General features: G+C 42.3%; 1 protein-coding gene across 2 annotated transcripts in view; it reads left to right on the top strand.

Moving 5' to 3' along the window:
• Window positions 1–20,214, top strand: part of KCNK10 (potassium two pore domain channel subfamily K member 10) — a 138,001-nt gene that overhangs the window by 85,569 nt on the left and 32,218 nt on the right. For both annotated transcript variants that reach the window (XM_029238543.1, XM_029238544.1), the window contains exons 3-4: window positions 2,486–2,603; window positions 15,128–15,288. In XM_029238543.1, coding sequence (XP_029094376.1) covers window positions 2,486–2,603; window positions 15,128–15,288 — 279 coding nt within the window. The remainder of the gene's footprint in view (window positions 1–2,485; window positions 2,604–15,127; window positions 15,289–20,214) is intronic.

Genomic DNA, 20,214 nt, shown 5'->3' with positions numbered 1-20,214 from the left:
GTGTGTGTGTGTGTGTGTGTGTGTGTGTGTGTGTGTGTGTGTGTTGGGGGACAGTGAAATGACAGCCACAAAATTGTCAACTATTTGTTAAACCCTGACACAGTGCTGGGCATTGGGCTCAGCGTATTACATGAATCATCTCATTTAATCCTCACAACGACTCTGTGGGGGAAGGCATTGTTATCCCCAGTTTGCAAATGAGGAAATTTGGGCTTAGAGAGGTTAAAATAACTTGCCCACTCTCTCGCTTTGTCACAGTTTACCCTTCCCCCTCCTCATATCCTGAAGTCCATATATACACTACCAAACATAAAATAGATAGCTAGTGGGAAGCAGCTGCATAGCACAGGGAGATCAGCTCCGTGCTTTGTGACCTCCTAGAGGGGTGGGATAGGGAGGGTGGGAGGGAGGGAGACGCAGGAGGGAAGAGATATAGGAACATATGTATAACTGATTCACTTTGTTATAAAGCAGAAACTAACACACCATTGTAAAGCAATTATACTCCAATAAAGATGTAAAAAAAAAAAGATACATTAAAAAAAATAATAATAACTTGCCCAAGTGTCTGAGGTGATTAACGAGCAGAACCATGACACTCTGACCCAGGAGCCCAAGCTCTTAACTCCTGAAACAAGCTCAGTGTAAAACATTCCAACAAAACAGAAAAAAAGAGAGTGAAAAGGAACTGAAACCCTGCCTCCCGGGAGTGACCACTTTGGATGCCAGTCCTTTTAGACATCTTTCTGTGTATATGCACAACAAGATGTATGCGTTTTGCATAACTTCTGCCAGGACTGGGTAAATCCTATGTCTGCAAATTTTACATAAATGGCAACATACTGTATATGGATTTTTCCCCCCAATTTAAAACTAATTTTCTAATTTTAACAAGTGGATGTATAGTGTTAAAAAACAAAATTCAGGGACTTCCCTGGTGATCCAGTGGTTAAGACTTGGCGTTCCCACTGCAGGGGGCGTGGGTTCCATCCCTGGTCAGGGAACTAAGATCCTGCGTGCCACACGGCGAGGCCAAAAAATTAAAACAAAAACCAAAATTCAGCCGAGTAGGTTTGAAGACCTAATGGGCTTTATTCAATGATTTATGAATCAGGCACCAACCCATCTAGCAGCTAGAGGGGTCCTCCCAGGGGTTGTACAAAATGGAAGGTTTTTATAGGAAGAGAGTGGGGCAAAGGAGCTATTATCAAAAGAAAAGAAAGGATTATTTTTTAGGTCAGGACATCTTCTTTGGGGGGAGAGGGGGGAAAGAATAGCAGGGGTTTTAGCATGCACATTACCTCTTTTCCTCTGGGGGATGGAGCAGGTCCATGAGACAGGCTGCCTCATTGGTGCTGACCAGACAATTCCAGACTGGTTGATTAAGATTACATTTCTGGATAGACCTAGAAAATATTATATTTAGCGAGGTAACTCAGACAGAGGAAGACAAATACTACATGATATCATTTATATGTGGAATCTAAAGATAGTACAAATGAGTCTATATACAAGACAGAAATAGACTCACAGACACAGAACACAAACTTACGGTTACCAAAGGGGAGAGAGAGGGAGGGAGGTACAAATTAGGAGTTATGGGATTAACAGATACAAACTACTATACATAAAATAGAGAAGCACAAGGATTCAGCACAGGGAACTATATTCAGTATCTTGTTATAACCTATAATGGAATATAATCTGAAAAACAATAACTAAATCACTTTGCTGTACACCTGAAATTGACACAATATTGTAAATCAACTATACTTCACTAAAAGAAAAGAATAAATAGTAAAAAAAGATTACATTTCTGGGGAAGGTCGTAACTGCAATAAAGTCAGGTATCAAGTGCAGGTTTGATACCATGGACTTTAGCACAAATGGTGCCATTTGGGCCTGTGCTTTTCTCTGTAACAGTAGTATTTCATTGTATGACGGTACCCTCATCCACATAACCAGTTCTTTATAGATCATTGCAGGTTCTGGAGCAAGGAAATCTTAGTAAGCTTTTTTTTTTTTTTTTTTTTATAAACTTATTTTAAATTGCTTTCTTCTCACACCTTTGGGAAGATCATGTGCCTACATTTATTACTTTAGTTTGTTCACTCATTATTATTTTTTAAAGCAATCTTTTTTAAAAAACATATTTATTTTATTTATTTATTCTTTTTGGCTGCCTTGGGTCTTTTGCTGCACGCGGGCTTTCTCTAGTTGTGGTGAGTGGGGGCTACTCTGCGTTGCAGTGTGTGGGCTTCTCATTGCGGTGGCTTCTCTTGTTGCGGAGCATGGGCTCTAGGCACGTGGGCTTCAGTAGTTGCAGCATGCGGGCTCAGTAGTTGTGGTGCATGGGCTTAGTTGCTCCGCGGCACGTGAGATATTCCTGGATTTATTGGCAGACGATCCTTAACCACTGCGCCACCAGGGAAGCCCCTTGGTAAGCTTTTTCACTGAACCTCATGCTTTCTCACTTTCCTTGCAGCATGCTCTTGACGCTGACAACGCAGGAGTAAGCCCCATAGGAAACTCTTCTAACAACAGCAGTCACTGGGACCTCGGAAGTGCCTTTTTCTTTGCTGGAACTGTCATCACCACCATAGGTATCAATGTATTTGCAAGTATCTTTTCCTCTGCAGGCCCTCCTGAGTAATGGCACTAAAATCAACATTTTGTCCTCATAGAATACATGGCAGCCGGAGGTTCAAAGGAGGCTGAGGAAACACTGTCAGATTAATGCAGTACTTGTGTGGTGGCTTTCAATAAAAGGCAGAGCAGAATGAAGAATTTCATTTTTCAAAATGAAAGACTAGGGAAACTTTCGTTTGAAAGGACCTCATGGAAAGGTTAGGGTAAAAAATGAACCTCTGAACGATCAGTTGAACTCTGATTGCTCAGTTGAGCTCAAATTCTTTTTTAAAAAGTGTACTTTTTATTGAAGTTATACATTAAACAGCCAAACTGTGTTCCACAAAGTTTGTTATGTAAAACAGCAGTCTCTGCCCCTCTCCTCTTTTTTCACCTCCCCTGGGGCAACCCCTTTCATTTCTTTTGCATGATTATTTTGATATCCATCTCCATGTCTTTAAATGTCACCTTGGTATTACACTTCCCGAATTTTATTTTAGAGATGATTTCTTGACTTCCCATTGTGGAAGATGAGGAATCAGTTCTCTTTTTCCTCCCCGCCCCACTGTAGAAGAGCTCTCTTCCTGTCCTCTTTCCTTCCCAGTATAGTTTGATTAGATCAAAAGTGAATGTGAATAGTTGCATTATTTTGCTAGGTAAATGCTCCTCTTCCAACTGATCATAAGGCGAGCTATGATTACTTCCTTCCTGCACCAATTTTTGTCTTTTGTCAATTTTTGTGTGTGTCTTTTTTCTTATACTTGGGGAGTTTTGTATTTTTGCCATAGGGATTAAACGATTTGTCATAGGGGTTAACTTTATAATTATAATCGCATATAATAACCTTAGTGTTCTATTCTTTAAGTAGTATCTATTAGTTCCTTATGATGGGTGATGACATCTCTTCTCTTTCTCCACCACACAATTTTAGTTGACACCATCCTTTTAATGTTTACTTTTACATTATTAAATATGCTTAGGCTTCTATTAGAAGATTTGCCCACTTTAATAACTCTTGGCTCTCAATTATTATATATAATGCAGTCAGGGAACTTACTCAGCATCTCAACTTCTTTTCTTCTTCCACTATCAATTATTACTTATTGTATCATTCTGTAACGTCAGGGTGTATATTTCACATTCTGCTATTCTGTTCTGCTACCTGGGCACTCCCATTTGTTTTAGCCATAGTTCTACAGTTAAGTATTGTCGGTGTTCATCTCTAGCCCTGGTTTTCATCATGGTTTTGCTATAGTTTTTGTCACCATCACTTGCTTGGCTGAAACTCTTCTTCAGGTAGTTGCCTTCAGAATGGCTCCAGGGAGCAATATTCCCTGGGTTCTTGTGTTGTTCAAAATGGTCTTATACTTGAAGGGCAGTTTGGCTGGAAATGAAACCCTTGACTCACATGTTCTTTTTTAAGGATCTTGTTGGATCTCCACTTTCTCCCAATGCTTATGTTGCTGTGGAGAAACCTGATGCCAGACAAGTTTATCCCTTTTATAAGTGACTTGCTCTTTCTGCTCAGCTACTCAAAAGATTATTTCTTTATCTTTCATCTGATAACGCTACCAGGTTTTGTCCCTTTTATTTCAGGAAAGTTTTCTTGATTGCTACTTTTAAACATTTTCTCTGCTGTATGATTTTGGTTCTGTTCTTTGGGGATTCCAGTTATACATCTATCATCACTTCTTTGCTTGTCTTCTATGTCTAGTGTTTTCCCTCTACTCCTTTTTATCTTTAAAATTTGGTTTCCAACTTGTTAGTATTATCTTCTTTTTTTTGTTATTTTTTCACAGTGCCTACTCTGCCATGTGCTTCTTCCAATTTTGTTTTCATTTTTATGATCATTAGGGGACTTTTTTCTTTCCTACTTTTTCCCTGCATTCTATTAGCTCGGCTCACATTTCATCTGCACTTGTTATCTCACCATTTCCTCCCTGATTTCTTGCATCTTTGTGGTTTCTCTGTGATGATTCTTAGAGGTGATTACTTCATAGTTGTTTACACTTTTCGTCTGGTTGGGGCAACATTTTTCTGCTGAGTGTCTCACATTCACTGGTAAGTTTTGCTGCTCTTTCACATTTTTAAAAAAACGGAAGCTTTATATTTATGCTGGGCCAGTTTCTTTCTTTTTAATTTTTTATTATTTTTTCGGCTGCATTGGGTCTTCGTTGCTGTGTGTGATCTTTCTCTAGTTATGGCGAGCAGGGGCTGCTCTTTGTTGCGGTGCATGGGCTTCTCATTGCGGTGGCTTCTCTTGTTGCGGAGCACTGGCTGTAGGTGCACGGGCTTCAGTAGTTGTGGCGTGCAGGCTCAATAGTTGTGGTTCGTGGGCTCTAGAGTGCAGGCTCAGTAGTTGTGGTGCACAGGCTTAGTTGTTCCGTGGCATGTGGGATCTTCCCGGACCAGAGCTCAAACCCATGTCCCCTGCATTGACAGGCAGATTCTTAACCACTGCGCCACCAGGGAAGTCCCTGGGCCAGTTTCTTTTTCACATACTTGATGCCAAATGAACTGGATATTCCTGGACCAGCTCTCTGCTGAACACTTCCATGGGCTGGGGAGAGCAGAGCAGGGAGAAGCAGGTAACCTTTCTGGTAGCACATGCCAAGACTCTCCTCTTTCCTGTTGTCAAAGAGACAGAGTGCTTCCTGCAAATATGGCCCATCTGTGTTATTCTCTGTATAGCTCTGCCTCTTCTGTTTTTCTGGATCAGATCAAGTTTAGGGGGGCTTCTGCTGCTCTCCCTCTTCATGCTACCTTCCATACTTGGTACATATAGGGATATCTTTTTTGAAGTTCAAGGTGAGACACTCACTTTCATAACTGGATTTTTGCAGGGACTTTCTGAGATTTGCCACCTATGGACCCTCTCATCATTCTCTGTACTTCTTCTCTGTATTATTTTCCCATATTGCTTCTGTGCAATCTCATCTTCTTTTGGTAATCTTTATGTATATTGTGGAATCTGTAGATTGCATCCCTCTCCCAGCTCTGCTGAAAAAGAGTTTGAGAGTTATCTGCCCTCATTTACTAGTGAGGTAGTGAAGTCACACTACAATAAAAATTCTCATTCAGAAGAATGGGAGACACACAACAGTCACCGGTTCATAGCAATGTTGGACACACAGTGGGATGCTCTTCTACCCTCGAAGTGGGAGGATTCCTTCATTAACATTTGTTTATACTCTTTGGGAGGAAATCTCTCTCATAGCTCAAATCTCTCAAATCTCATAGCTCTCTGAGGCCCAGCTTTGCCTTCTGGGAGGTTTTTCCCTCTCCCTTACTTTTTGGTGTTGGAGAGTATGCCTTTTTGGGGGGATGCATCTTTGACGATTGACTTCCTATTGGCACAAGTTTCAGAAGCTAAGCGTTGTTTAGAGGCACAGGATTTTCTTTATGGTTGTAGACCTCCTCTTTAGGACCTGTGTTATTTTTACATCGGTGCAATGAAGAAAGTTATATGCATTAAGAAAACTAGAGTCAGAGAGAATTGTCATTCCTTTTTAGAAAGCCTCTTAATCATGTGATGTACTAGGTTCACGCTTGCAAATCTGCAAATACATTAAGATCAACTATTACAAGTAGTAGAGGTGTGCATTACACTAGTGAGTCTAGGGCCTAGAAACCTTTCAGACACTCCAGACCAGATTAGGTCATATTTGTCCTCAATCCCACAGCATCCAACAAAGGAAGCAGGATGATATGGCACCATTTGGTGTAATGGCAAACAGTGCTATACACCTCAACATCCCCCGAGGGCATCACTGTAGTAGATCAGAGAAGACCAATGTCAGGTTAGATTGTGTTCAGTGGTCTGGTTATTAAGATGGGGAAATGTGTCATGTGTTTCAGGGGGATTTATAGTAAAATCATTGAAATTGAGAAAGTCTAGGCCACTTCAAGAAGTACATTTTGGAAAGTGCACCTCCAGTGCCCAGTATTGGACACATGAGACTTTAGTGTATATTAAACAAAAAAGAAAATTCTAATATTCTTATTTTTATAAAATGGCTAAATCAGTGGCCTATATGATGCCCTGAAAAACACTATAGCTACATTGGGATGGGCACCCATTTATCGTATTAACTCACTAAGATCCCAAGGGCTTGGTTTATTGAACAGCTGTGTTCATTGACCCACATGACATTATGTAACTGAGGAATGGTGGTTCCGACCGCCTAATGAGGAACATTTGACGTGTAACATCTTCTGCCCTTTTTAATGTGCTTACACTGGAATCTTTGAGTTTGTGCAAATGACTCAGTTTCTGCTGCTTGGCACCCATTCACTTACTCACTCTTGTCCTGATAACCATTTCCCTAATGGTCCCCTTCCCCACACTTGGCCCCCAGGCCACAGGGGAAGAATCCTCTTGTCTAGACTCAGAAATCCAGTGCCTTTTGTTTACAATAACCAAGACATGGAAGCACCCTAACTGTCCATTGCCAGATGAATGGATGAGGAAGACGTGGTACATATATACAACAGAATACTACTCAGCCATAAAAAAGTATGAAATAATGACATTTGCAGCAACATGGATGGATCTAGAGATTGTCATACTAAGTGAAGCAAGTCTGAAAGAGAAGGACAAATGCCATATGATGTCACTTACATGTGGAATCTAATACATGACACATATGAACCTTTCTACAAAACAGAAACAGACTCACAGACATAGAGAACAGACTTGTGGTTGCCAAGGGGGAAGGGGTGGGGCAGGGATGGACTGGATATTTGGGGTTAGTAGATACAAGCTATTACATATAGAATGGATAAGCAACAAGGTCCTTCTGTATAGCATAGGGAACTATATTCAATATCCTATGATAAACAATAATGGAAAAGAATATAACAAAAAGAATGTGTGTGTGTATATATATATATATTTATATATATATATAACTGAATCACTTTGCTGTATAGCAGAAATTAGCACAACATTGTAAATCAACTATACTTAAATTAAAAAATGTGAATTAAAATTAGATTAGAACCATAAAAATAAGAAATCCAGTGCCTTGCATGTGCGTGGCCACAGCCCTGAGTTCAGAGACAGACATGAGACCTGGATTAGGCCAATAAGCAAGTCAATTCCTGGGCTTTTGCTTGAGCTTTGGAGGAAGTGACTTCTCTTTCTTACTGGATGTAAATTGGGAAACGGATAAGCCTGGGGCCCTACCATTCATTTTTGTCCCTTGACGGTTTTTCTGCCTAGAATTCAGCTAACAGTAAAGAAGCAGATTAACAAAAGAGGAGTGATAAGCAGGGTGCAGCTGGCATCCTTTGAGCCTGGAATGAAGCTACCCATGAAGAATTAAGAAATAAATGTTAAATATCCTGCTATTTACTGGGGTCTGTACATTTCTCTTTTTTCTTAAGCGAGTGTGCATTGGGTTTTATCTCGCCTAAGACTGAAAAATTCTAACCAATGCACACTTACGGCTCAGAGATCACAGAGGGCGAGTAAGTATCCTCTGACCTCATAGCCAGTGCCTGACCCTGCTGGCCACTGCAGCTGCCATCTCCCACCTTCTTTGGGCTACTTGCTCTTGATTTAAAGTCCTAGAGCTTCCTATTGGGTAAGTCCCTAAGTTTATATGCTGGTGTCCTGGCAACATGGGATGCTGTTGCCTCTATAGTGAGAGGCAGGACACTGTGTCATATCTGGGCAAAGGACAGAGACCTTTCCCAAAATATGAAAGAAGGTGGAGGCTGAACAGGAAACTACTACAAAACAAGCGTAAAGCAAAAACAAACAAAAATAAAACCCAACCCAAACCACAAGTCCACTTCAGTATCATGGCTCAGTGTTGGTGTTAGAGATTGAGTCCTTTACTATTCAATGGAGAAAATGCTATTTTCTCTCTCACTTTGTCTTAATTGAAAAATAATGTGTTGTGAGTTGAACATCATTTAGCTGGCTAAATTTTGACTCCAGGGCGGAGGGTCTTTAGAGAGTCATACCATTAGAGAATTCTAAAGAAAACATAAGTACAATGTTAGTAAGAATAATGAAGTGAGGAAATAAGGTTTTTTCCCCAGTTATTTAGTGGTAAATTCATTCATCACAAGTGGTAGCAAGGCTGATAAGAAAACTAAGAGCCTGCTAATTCTTCCGTTTCTTGCTGAGAAATTTTCCATCATTTAGGACACAGGCAGTAGAGCAGCTGGAGCTGAGGAACGTTTTCATTATTCGTGAAATACGCATACATTAGCATGCTTGCTTGGTTTCACATAATGTGTGACATAATTCGGTAAACATTTTCCCATATTACTAAGGTTCTTTGAAAAACATAAGCTTTGATGGGTTCCATTGGCTCTACTATCAATACTGTCATCACATGTTGTTGGAGTCGTATGCAGTTTTTACTTATGTGATAGTGTAACATCACGATGAAAATCTTTCTTCGTGAATGGTGGTCTTCATCTCTGGCTGTTTCCTTGGAAAGATCCCCCAGGGCTTGCTGTGTCAAAGGGCCTGGACCTTTTAAAGCCTTGCCAAATTGCTCTCCAGAAAGACTCTCTTGAGTACTATGTACTATTCAGACACAGAAAAATGTGCTCCTTATTTAGAATGTGTTAGAGAGGTCTTAGGTCTTTTCCTGAAAAGCAGTGATATTACTCAGTATCAGAGGTCCCTTTTATATGAAAATATCAAAGCTTCTTTTTTTTTTAAATAAGGTTTTCTTGTGCTCAGATATACAGGAAGATCTCCAAGTGTATGGCAAAAGGGAGAACACTCAGGCTCTTCTCCAAACCAGGAGCCATGCCAGAAGACTAGACTGCTGTCTTTGTTGAGGTCACTGTGCACCCTGTTCCCTTTCTCAGTAACTAATTCTGATGTGAGAAAGTCCCACCTGCCTCAATTGTTGACTCTGCTGGTGGGTCTCCAGCAACTAGTTTTTCTAAGCTGGAGGAATGATACTCCTGTGTGCAGATTCTTTCCCACAAACCATCACTTGTGGAAGGGCAGAAAATGATTGAGTTCTCACCAACAGCTATGGAATGCAATTAGATTTCATCTTGGAGGCATTTTTTTTTTTTTTTGTCTTGGCCGCACTGCGTGACATGTGATCAGGCTTATTCCCCGATCAGGGATGGAACCCATGCCCCCTGCAGTGGAAGTGCAGAGTCTTAACTGCTGGACTGCCAGGGAATTCTCCATTTGAGGCATTTTTGGATTAAGTCACTTGGCTCTACCCAGATCCTAGAGAGCCCCTCCTCAGGTCCCAGATGGCAGTCAGTAACTGTGTTCCTTGCCTGTGGCCTCAGTTAAGAGCTGTACTGGCCAAGGTACCAAGGCAGCTGTTTCTACTTGACTAGCACTTGGATTGGACGTTTAGCCCATGGCTTTGGGAATAGTTGTCACTGCGGCTAACACTTACTGGGTGCTTACTAGGTGCCAGGAACTGTGCTCCACATACGTTATCTCACTTAGTTTCACGTTAACTGCATGAGGTAGGTACTCTTATTTGCCTTATTTTACTAATGAGAAGACTGAGACCCAGGGATGTCAAGTAGCTTGTTCAGTATCTCAAGGTCGGTAAGCCATGGAGTCTAGCTTTATTCACCAGGACCAGCTACATAAGGCATAAGGCCCAGTGCAAAATGAAAATTCAGTCTTTTGCTAAAAGAAAAAGATTAAGAAGGACAAAACGGCAAGGGCAGAGCATTAAACCAAGCGTGGGGCCCTTCTTAGTGTGGGGCTCTGTGTGACTGCACAGGCCACACGCCCATAAATGCACAGGCAGTAGGTTTTGAGAACATGTACTCTAAACCAAATACCAGAGCTGGATAGCACATGGTTTGCCCAAGATTTGACTTCGGCATGTAAACAGCAAATGGAAGAGTTTCATGTGCACCACTCAGGCCTGAGTCCTCTTGAAACACCAGCTTTGTCTTTGGAAAGGGCTTGGGCTGTTTTCTAGCTAGGGGTGACCAGAGCTAAGCACTACCTTGGTCCTTCTCGTTCACAACAGAATGTTCTCTCTGGGCTGGTCATCTCCTGCCAAAAGTCACCAGAAGCCAGTTGGTGGAGGAGCTCCTGGAACTTCTACTGCTTTATGAAATCCAGTTCTAATGTCCTGGGCTAGTTCTTCCTGACCATCTGCCTCTCACTTCCCAGCCTTTGCTGCCCCATCGATACCCACACCCCAAATCCAGCTGTGGGCCCACCCAAGCCATTGAGTCAGCCCAGCCTGGGGCACAGGCATTTTGTCCTTTGTCCTGGTGCTATAGGAGAACAGTGGAGTTTCCGGAGGGAAAATAGGAACCAACCCTGTTTACTCCTGGGGCTTAGTTTTCCTGGAGACACATGATTCCTTCCCACAGAAAACCTGGGGCAAGATGATAATTGTGGATCCTTACTGAGGGCTTATTCTTTGCATCATGCTTCACATGTATTTAATCTCCACAGGTTACTCATGCTTCACATGTAACTCTTTAAGCTATAAGGTAGGTGCTATTAATAGCTCCATCATTCAGTCACGGAAAGCAAGGCAGAAAGGTAAATTGCCCAAGATCTGAGAGTTGGTAAGTGGAAGAATCAGAACAGGAATCCCCGCAGTCTCGAGTTCTAGAGCCACTGTTATACCTTACTTCAAAGTTCTATCAAGCCTTCTGGAAGGATGGGCAGGGAAGTCTAGCAGGCCCAGTACAAATTGAGGCAAAAATCCACGAATGTGGCCCTCTTGTTGCCTCCTGTTTAGAGCAAAGCTCTAAAATGTAGCTTCTGGAAATTTCTCAGAGTAACAGGGTTGAGGGTCAACCTGGAGAACCGTCTTTCCATATAGTTCATCAGAGGCAGGGGACACAGATACACACACACACACACACACACACGCGCGCGCGCGCGCACACACACACACACACACACACACAATACAGCATTACTCAAGAACAGCAATTATTTTATGTCCGATGTGAGGTGATGGCCTGAAATATATTTAAAGACTGATTTTGTTACCAAGTCCAAGCTCGCTCTGCTTGCCACAGGACAGGCCAATAAATCAGAGATGAGGTGTTGAGGCAAGGAATAACGACTTTGACTTTGTTCAGAAAGGCAGACCGAGAAGGTGGCAGACTAGTGTCTCCAATAAACCATCTTATCGGGGTTTGGATGCCAGTTTCTTTTATAGAACAGAGAGGGGGAGGGGATGAGGAAGTAAAGTAAAAAGGCTATAAGACTTGCAAATGTTCCCTGAAATGGCCAGCCTCAGGGTGGGGATGTTTTAATTTCTTCTTTCTGGCAGCCATCCACAGGTGGACAGGGTCTGGATGTTTCCCTGAACAAAGGCACTTGGGTTTAACATTCAGGCAGAGGGGCAGGGTTCCCTGAGGCAGGCCATTGTGTACAGACACTATCCTTTTAGTGAACAAAAGCAACAGGAAGCAAAGGTTAAAGTAAAAGAAACAGATCCAACATGTAGTCAGATTGGCTCTTCCCTGTTACAATTTGGATATTACTTCACTAGTGCCCAAGAACTTTGCTCTAATTTTATTTTAGTGTCTAGTCTGCGAAACACTGAACAAGTAAGGAGCTGATTGTAATACTACTACTAACACTTTGCATTGGTATAGCACTTTACAGTTCACTGATTTTCCCCACATTGTCCTTGAACCCCTCTAATACTAGGATTGGGGAGGTGAAGCGAGCTTAAGGCCAACCAGGTAGAAGGAGGTGGTATCAGATTTGAGCCTCATCTTCCCACTTTTCTCTCATGCTCCTAAGATGACACTGGAATGTCCCCAGAGCACAGTCCTTACCCAAGTGGTGGGACAGATCCTCTCTAAAAGCTGGAGGAAGGGGTGCAGCCCCTGTTAGGGCTAATAAGAGGCCTATTAAGCAGGTGCAAAGCCTCAGTTTGTCTGCCTGTGTCTGCGATGTGCTTCTTTCTGAGATATTCAGACTAAAAGAAAACCTATATTCCTTGACAGTAATCAGGCAATTATGAAACAGTCAAGCAAGAGTGATAAATGTTTCCACAAATCACCAGAATATTTCCAAGAGTCACCATAACTCTGCATAAAGTGGAGCTGTATAGGCACATTTATTCCTTTTTTAATAGGGCTATCTTAATGTAAATTGGATTATTCTAGAGGGAAATGCTTACAAAATGATTTTGTCCAAGTTCCTGAAAACACCTGAGAAAAGTTCTGAGAGCCTTTGTTTTTTTTTGTTTTTTTTTGCACAATTAAATCAAAAATCTTGGTGAGTAAAAGAAATGCAAGATTAGGAAGGCTTGCCTGAACAGTCATTTAAGAAATAGAAGCTATAATTTAGATGATTTGTGATAAGAGGTTTGAATGATTGTGACTGGAAAATTGAAAGGGAAAATAACCAGGTGACTCATCACCTAAAGGCAGAAAGCAACAGTGAGTTCTCCGGGCTTATAAGAGGATGAATGATGGACCAACCATAAACATTATCTTTACTCTGTTGCATCCTCCAAATGCCAGTAAGCCATGAGCCCAATAACTCACTTCTTGCATGGATTTAGAAATAGGCTCCACAGGAGTTGCCCTATATGGGAGAATAGTTAGGTGACTATCTAGACATTAGTTAGCATAATGTTGCAAGATTCATTGGCATGAAAGTGAGTAACAAGTAATTTAGAGTCTCATCTCTGTATAATTTGTGCTAATGCTATAAGCCTTTTTCTTCCAGCACCACTTTCTTCAGTCCCGTCATACAGAGTAAGCCGAATACTCACTAGACGTGAGTTACTTACGTAATTGCAGAACTCTTGAGAATGCAGGTGTTGGTGTTTTCAAAGCACTATTTGACATAACATATGAATAGACCTGGCTATAATAGGATTCTTTTGTATTTAAACATCCATTCCACCAACAAACATTTATTTAGCACCTGATAATCCTTGGTGCAAGAAGTGGGTGGGATATCATCTTACACTGGTCAGGATGGCCATCATCAAAAAATCTACAAACAATAAATGCTGGAGAGGGTGTGGAGAAAACGGAACCCTCTTGCGCTGTTGGTGGGAATGTAAATTGATACAGCCACTATGGAGAACAGTATGGAGGTTCCTTAAAAAACTAAAAATGGAACTACCATACGACCCAGCAATCCCACTCCTGGGCATATACCCTGAGAGAACCATAATTCAAAGAGTCATGTACCACAATGTTCATTGCAGCTCTATTTACAATAGCCAGGACATGGAAGCGACCTAAGTGTCCATAGACAGATGAATGGATAAAGAAGGTGTGGCACATATATACAATGGAATATTACTCAGCCATAAAAAGAAAAGAAATTGAGTTATTTGTAGTGAGGTGGATGGACCTAGAGTCTGTCATACAGAGTGAAGTAAGTCAGAAAGAGAAAAACAAATACCATATGCTAACGCACATATATGGAATCTAAAAAAAAAAAAATGGTCATGAAGAACCTAGGGGCAAGACGGGAATAAAGACGCAGACCTACTAGAGAATGGACTTGAGGATATAAGGAGGGGGAAGGGTAAGCTGGGACAAAGTGAGAAAGTGGCATGGACATATATACACTACCAAACGTAAAATAGATAGCTAGTGGGAAGCAGCCGCATAGCACAGGGAGATCAGCTCGGTGCTTTGTGACCACCTAGAGGGGTGGAATAGGGAGGGTGGGAGGGAGGGAGACACAAGAGGGAGGAGATATGTGGATATATGTATATGTATAACTGATTCACTTTGTTATAAAGCAGAAACTAACACACCATTGTAAAGCAATTATACTCCAATAAAGTTGTTAAAAAAAAAAAAGAAAAAGGAAGTTGGTGGGAGGAGAGGCAGGGCTCAGTTGATACGGAGTTCCCAGGAAAGAGAAAAAGAGATCCGGGCAGAGCTAACCATCACTGTCAGTGTGCGTAAGAGCACAAAGTCTTCCCTTCTCCACTCTTTACTGTTTTCCCAGGGTAGGGCTGTACGATCCTTGGGTCCTTTCTGAATTTGTACTAGACCACACATCCTCCTTAATGTGGAGCACCCATCACCCTAAGAATGCAAATGCTGGAGACAACCACAGTCTGTCAGGTGGAGGGGATGTGGCCATGGGATGAGGCTGTACGGGAGAAACTGTTTTTAAATCTAAGAAAGGCAATGCTGAACCCTTCTCAGGTGTTCAGCATCCCTAAACCAGACACATCCTAGATATTTGATGTTTCTGAAATGGGTTGTACCATTTCCTGTCAGAAATGCAATTCTGGGTGATCATAGATTTCCTAAAATGTCATCTAATGAAACACAATAAGATCCTGGAAACCTGGATCCTTTTGAAAGTATTTACAGGGAGAGAAGGAAGAGAAGCAATGGAACAATGTTCTGAATTTTATAGGGCCTTGGAAATGAAGTTCTGCTCCTAAAACTCATGAAGTGGAGGGGTGGGGGGGAATGGAGAAGCCCTTTAAGAAGTCCGGATTCTTTCATTCAGTGCTGTAATTTCTCTGGCGCCTCACCATTCTCCCTCTCTCTTTTTAATATTTCTCACCAGGGTATGGGAATATTGCTCCAAGCACTGAAGGAGGCAAAATCTTTTGCATTTTATATGCCATCTTTGGAATTCCACTTTTTGGTTTCTTATTGGCTGGAATTGGAGACCAACTTGGAACCATTTTTGGGAAGAGCATTGCAAGAGTGGAGAAGGTCTTTCGAGTGAGTACTGCCATCTATTTAAACCCTAGCCTCTGTGATCCAGTTGGCTTTAGCCTGACAGGATCCAGAAGGAATTACCAGGGTGTTCTTGTTTCATTATCACTTTTAATGGAATAGTTCAATGTTATGGTCATATTTTTATTTTTGGCCCATGGTAGTCACAGGTACTGTGCCTAAACTCTTGTCTCTTGTCGGTCTTCCTGGAATCACAACACAAGAGGGTTAAGTATAGATTTGCCAATACAGATTTTCTGAAGAGGTGAGGCATACGCAATTTCTTATGAAAGGTGGAAGATGGGTTCCTTAGTGTGTTGGCAATAAAGTAGAGAATTATAAATCCATCCATTTTGTTATTGGAGCTCCTTCACTTTATTTCCAAGCACAGCATCTTCAGGCTGATCCTGGCTTCTAAGACCTCTTCCAGAAGCCTGCATTTTCTAGACATTGCTTTGTGCTATGTATCTGTCTCTTCATGGCCCCCCCCGCTCCTCCCACTGCTGAGCGCTCCATCAGCAGTAGTACACTAACATACTAATTCATACTAAGGTGTTGATCATTGCTATTGCCTTAATTAGGTTTTTCCTCTTGAGAATACTCACCTTTAAACAAGGGACAAAAATCTCAACTCAAGGAATTTATTTTCTACAGATGGCATTCCTGGCATCAGTGACAGGCATGTGGAGTAGAGGTGATTGGACTGGGGTTTCCAAAGCCCTTTAGCTCACACCTGTTCACATAGTTTAACAGAACATTAGTTTTACTTAGGTGTTAGGTCATTTCTGCTCTCTTTCTCAGTTTTGACATAATTCTCAAGTCTTTCAAACCTTCTTCAGGGAATTATTTCTTATGATGACTTCATATTTGAAAATGATAATTTGAGATCTTTTTCAGAATCTGGCAATGATGGGCAAAGATAGATCAGTGGTAAGTTCTAAGGCTGCGCTTGTTTTCCCCTCTGAGACAAGAAATCATGACATAAACTTCTCTTTAGAAGAATGCAAGGTAGCTCTTCCCTCGAGAGCTACCAGTTTCAGAAATTCTGGTAGAGTTGAGTGGAGGAATAAGGCACTAGAGCTGGCTTAGAGCCACCTTCTGTAAGCTCAGTGATCTTGGGTGAGCTGCCTCAGTTTACTCATCAGCAGAATGGGATGGAATTTGCATTTAAGGTCTGGGTGATGATTAAATGAAATAATGTATGGAAAAGAGCTTGGTACAGGGCCAGACACAGAGTTCAGTGCTGCTGTGTGTCTGTCTCCTCAAAGAAGCACTTGTTGGCAGGCTAGCCACCCATTCAAATTTCATGAGTCGCTCGGTGACATGGGGGTTTTCCTGGAATGTTCTACAGTCTTTGCCCCAAAATGCTGGCTGGCCTCATTAGAACATGCACCTGGGCCCCGTGGTCACCATGGAAACCATCAGTGCTCAGCTTCTGTGCTTCTCAGATACGCACCTCCCTAAACCAGATGTGGCAACCTTGTCTTCAAGAGCAGTTTTGAACTTCTCAGAGGTACCCTTTTAGCCGTGGCCTCTTGGCTTCTGATTTAGAGAAAAATGAATCTGGCGGATTAAACATTCAGAAGAACAGGAGTCAAATGGAGAAATGACTGATCTGGAATTTCTATTTTTATATAGCTTCTCTAGATCTGAGTTTATTTGTAGAAAGAAAGGATCGGACTACAGGCTTTTGAAATCTCCCTTTAGCAAAACTAAAATTTGGTTACTGTATTCTAAATGAGGGAAGAGGTTGCAATCATTTAATGACATCTGCTACCGAAACTGGGGACTTAGTTCCCATATGAATTTTGGACTGCCAGTACAGAGAACTGTTCTTCCCCTTAAAGATGCCTCTCAAATGGATCATTCACAGGACTCTGGGACAGAGCCTTCAAAATCCCGTTTCATTTTTTTTTTTTTTAAGATTTATTATTTATTTATTTATTTAATTTATTTTTGGCTGCGTCAGGTCTTAGTTGAGGCACGTGGGATCTTCTGTTGCAGTGTGCGGGCTCTTCCTTGTGGCGTGCGGGCTTCTCTCTAGTTGTGCTGTGGGTTCCAAGAGCACGTGCGCTCTGTAGTTTGCGGCACGAGGGCTCTCTAGTTGTGGCGCATGGGCTTAGTTGCCCCGTGGCATGTGGGATCTTAGTTCCCCGACCAGGGATCGAACGGGTGTCCCCTGAATTGCAAGGCGGATTCTTTACCACTGGACCACCAGGGAAGCCCCTCATGTTTCATTTTTATGCTGATGGCCCACTCAGGTCCTTGCAGTGCCATCAAAGACTGGGAGTCTTTTAGGAAGGAGCGGCAGTATATTACCGAGTTGGCCGCACACGATGAATGCGTTTGCACAACATTTGGAGGGGGCTGTGGAAGGGGTGTCTGAGTTCCAGGAGGAACATGGGTGCACTTCCGGAAACTACAAACAACGGATTCTGCAGCAGTTTGCTTGCTGCATGCAGTTTTGGTGGAAAATCTCAAAGCTTTTTGCTTTTCATTTAAACTACATCTAAAAGGCCCGTTACCCTTAGGTGATTATTTGAGAACTGAAAATTGTACAAACCAACAAAGCTTGGGGTTGTGAAGTTTTAGTTCCCACGAGGAAGGTTTATTTATTTATTTACCTGCTCACTGATTAAGCCTTTCCATTCATCTGGTGTGTTTTCTCTCAGCTCTAGGAAGGAGAGGATTTTTAGTGGAGTAAAGATAGAATATAAAATCTAGGTGCCTATATTCTGAGGTGATATGATTTGGTTTCTTCTATACCATTCCAGGTCTGAGCCTCATTTTAAAGAATTGTGGAGACTTATTGTATTATATAGAAATGCCAAAAGCATTCCTGAATACCCGACTGTTGGGGTTTTTATGGGGTGAATAAATGAAAACTCTTTTTTCCCCTCTGGAGTTCAGAACTAATTGAGAAATAGACACAGGAGTCAGATGGAGATTAAAAGGTCAGCTTCATTGTTGATAAGCTCATCAGAGAATGTAGCTTTAGCTTTGATGCCAAAAGGACTTACTAACCATTTTCACCCTGAATTAGAAGAATTTCCCTGCAGTATTAGTTTTCTATTTCTGTGTAACAAATTTGTACAAACGTAGATGCTTAAAGCAACGCTCGTTTATTATGTCATAGTTGTGTAGGTGAGACGTCTGGGCAGGCTTGGCTGGGCTCTGGATCTGGGGAAGAATCTGCTTCCACACTCATTCAGGTCTTGGCAAAGAATAGTTCCCTGTGGTTGTAGGACTGAGAGTCCTGTTTCCTTGCTGGGTGTCAGGTGGGGGCCATTCTTACCTTTGAGGTTGCCTGCATGCCTTGGCCTCCATCTTCAAAACCAGCATGGAACCCTTCTTCTATCTCTATGACTTCCCCTCTGCGCTCTCCCGTCAGCTGGAGAAAGCACTATGGTTTAAGGGCTCATGTGATTAGATCAGACCCACGCGGACAATCTCCCTATCTTTACGTGAACTGTGCCCTATAGCATAACAGAGTCATGGGAGTAATCGCTCATCATATCACAGGTTCTGGGGATTAGGGTGGGGCATCTTCTCTGGTCATTTTAGAAAATCTGCCTCCCACTCCATCTTGGTCGTTGGTAGCACAGGCCTCCTCAGTGAGGGCAGGGTCTGCTCCACTGACCTTACGACATCATAGAGAGCAAAACAGCGCAGCTCTCTGGAGCAGATGGTTTCAAACAAGAGATGAAAGAGGCTGAGCCGAGGGAGCTCAGTCCCTTCTGCCGAGTCCACTGGGTGAGCCACTGTCTGGCTGAGCAGCGGGGCGGGGGTAGGGATATGGAGTGTTACTCTAGCTGGAGTCCTTCTATGTGGAACATGAAAATGGACATTGCCCCCAATGTCGATTTACAGTGGATGAAGAATTTGACACTTACTTATCTCGCATAGCAAGAAGGCTAGAGGAAGATTGTTTCAGGTTTGGTGCATCAGTTTCCCAGTGACAAGTTAAGGATTCTGGTGCCAATTCCAGTGTGTGGATTTTTCCGCACACCACCAAGTAATTCTCTGGCATCAGCTGGGTGTCCTACAGTTCAACTCAATTCTGACACTATCTGTCTGGAACTAGCATCAGATCCCACAGGTTAAGGGCTCAGTCCTACAAGCCTGCGCTCCCCTTTAGATGCCAATTGCAAGTTCAGCTTGTTACCCATGCTTCTGATGAACGGCTAAAAATCAGTGGTTCCCACAGCATCTTCCTTCCTTGGGTTCAATTAATTTGTTAGCGTGGTTTACAGAACTCAGGAAACCAGCTTATTCACTAGATTACTGGTTTATCACAAAGGATATTTAAAGATATGAATCAAAAGTGAGATGAAGAGATACACAGGGAGAGGTCCAAAAACCATGGAGCTTCTGTCCCCAGGGCATTTGGAGCCTGGCATGGTGGCACGTGGAGTGTCATGGTTCACCAACCGGGAAGCTCTCTGAATCTCCTCCTTTTTGAGTTTTTATGGAGGTTTCATCACATAGGCGTGATTGATTCAATCGTTGGCCATTGGTGATCAAGTCAACTTCCAGCCCCTCTCCTCTCCTGGGAAATTGGGGGTTGGAGGTGGGGTGGGGTGGAACTGAAAGTTCCAGCCCTCTATTCCTGGTTGGTTTCCCTGGTAACCAACCCCCATCTTTAGGTGATCCCAAAGCTACCTCATTAACATAACAAAAGAACCTTTACGGCTCTCATCACAGGAAATTCCAAGGGTTTTAGGAGCCCTGTGCCAGGAAAGAAGACCAAGACCAAATACATATTTCTTGTTCTCAATCACAACATCACACGCGTACACCCAGGTTTGTTCTCTTTCTGCTCTGCTGTCCTTGGCATGTTAGCTTTGCGTCCTCAGGCTTGTGACCACCTTGTTTGCAAGATGGCTGCCTCAGGACCAAAGAGCTTGTTTTCACTCAACCACATTTAAAAGA

Source organism: Monodon monoceros, unplaced genomic scaffold (assembly GCF_005190385.1).
Source record: "Monodon monoceros isolate NGI ecotype Baffin Bay Population unplaced genomic scaffold, NGI_Narwhal_1 Super_Scaffold_21, whole genome shotgun sequence".
Classification (NCBI taxonomy): Eukaryota; Metazoa; Chordata; class Mammalia; order Artiodactyla; family Monodontidae; genus Monodon; species Monodon monoceros.
The sequence above is the reverse complement of the archived record's forward strand: the minus strand, read 5'-3'. Positions and strand labels throughout refer to the sequence as shown.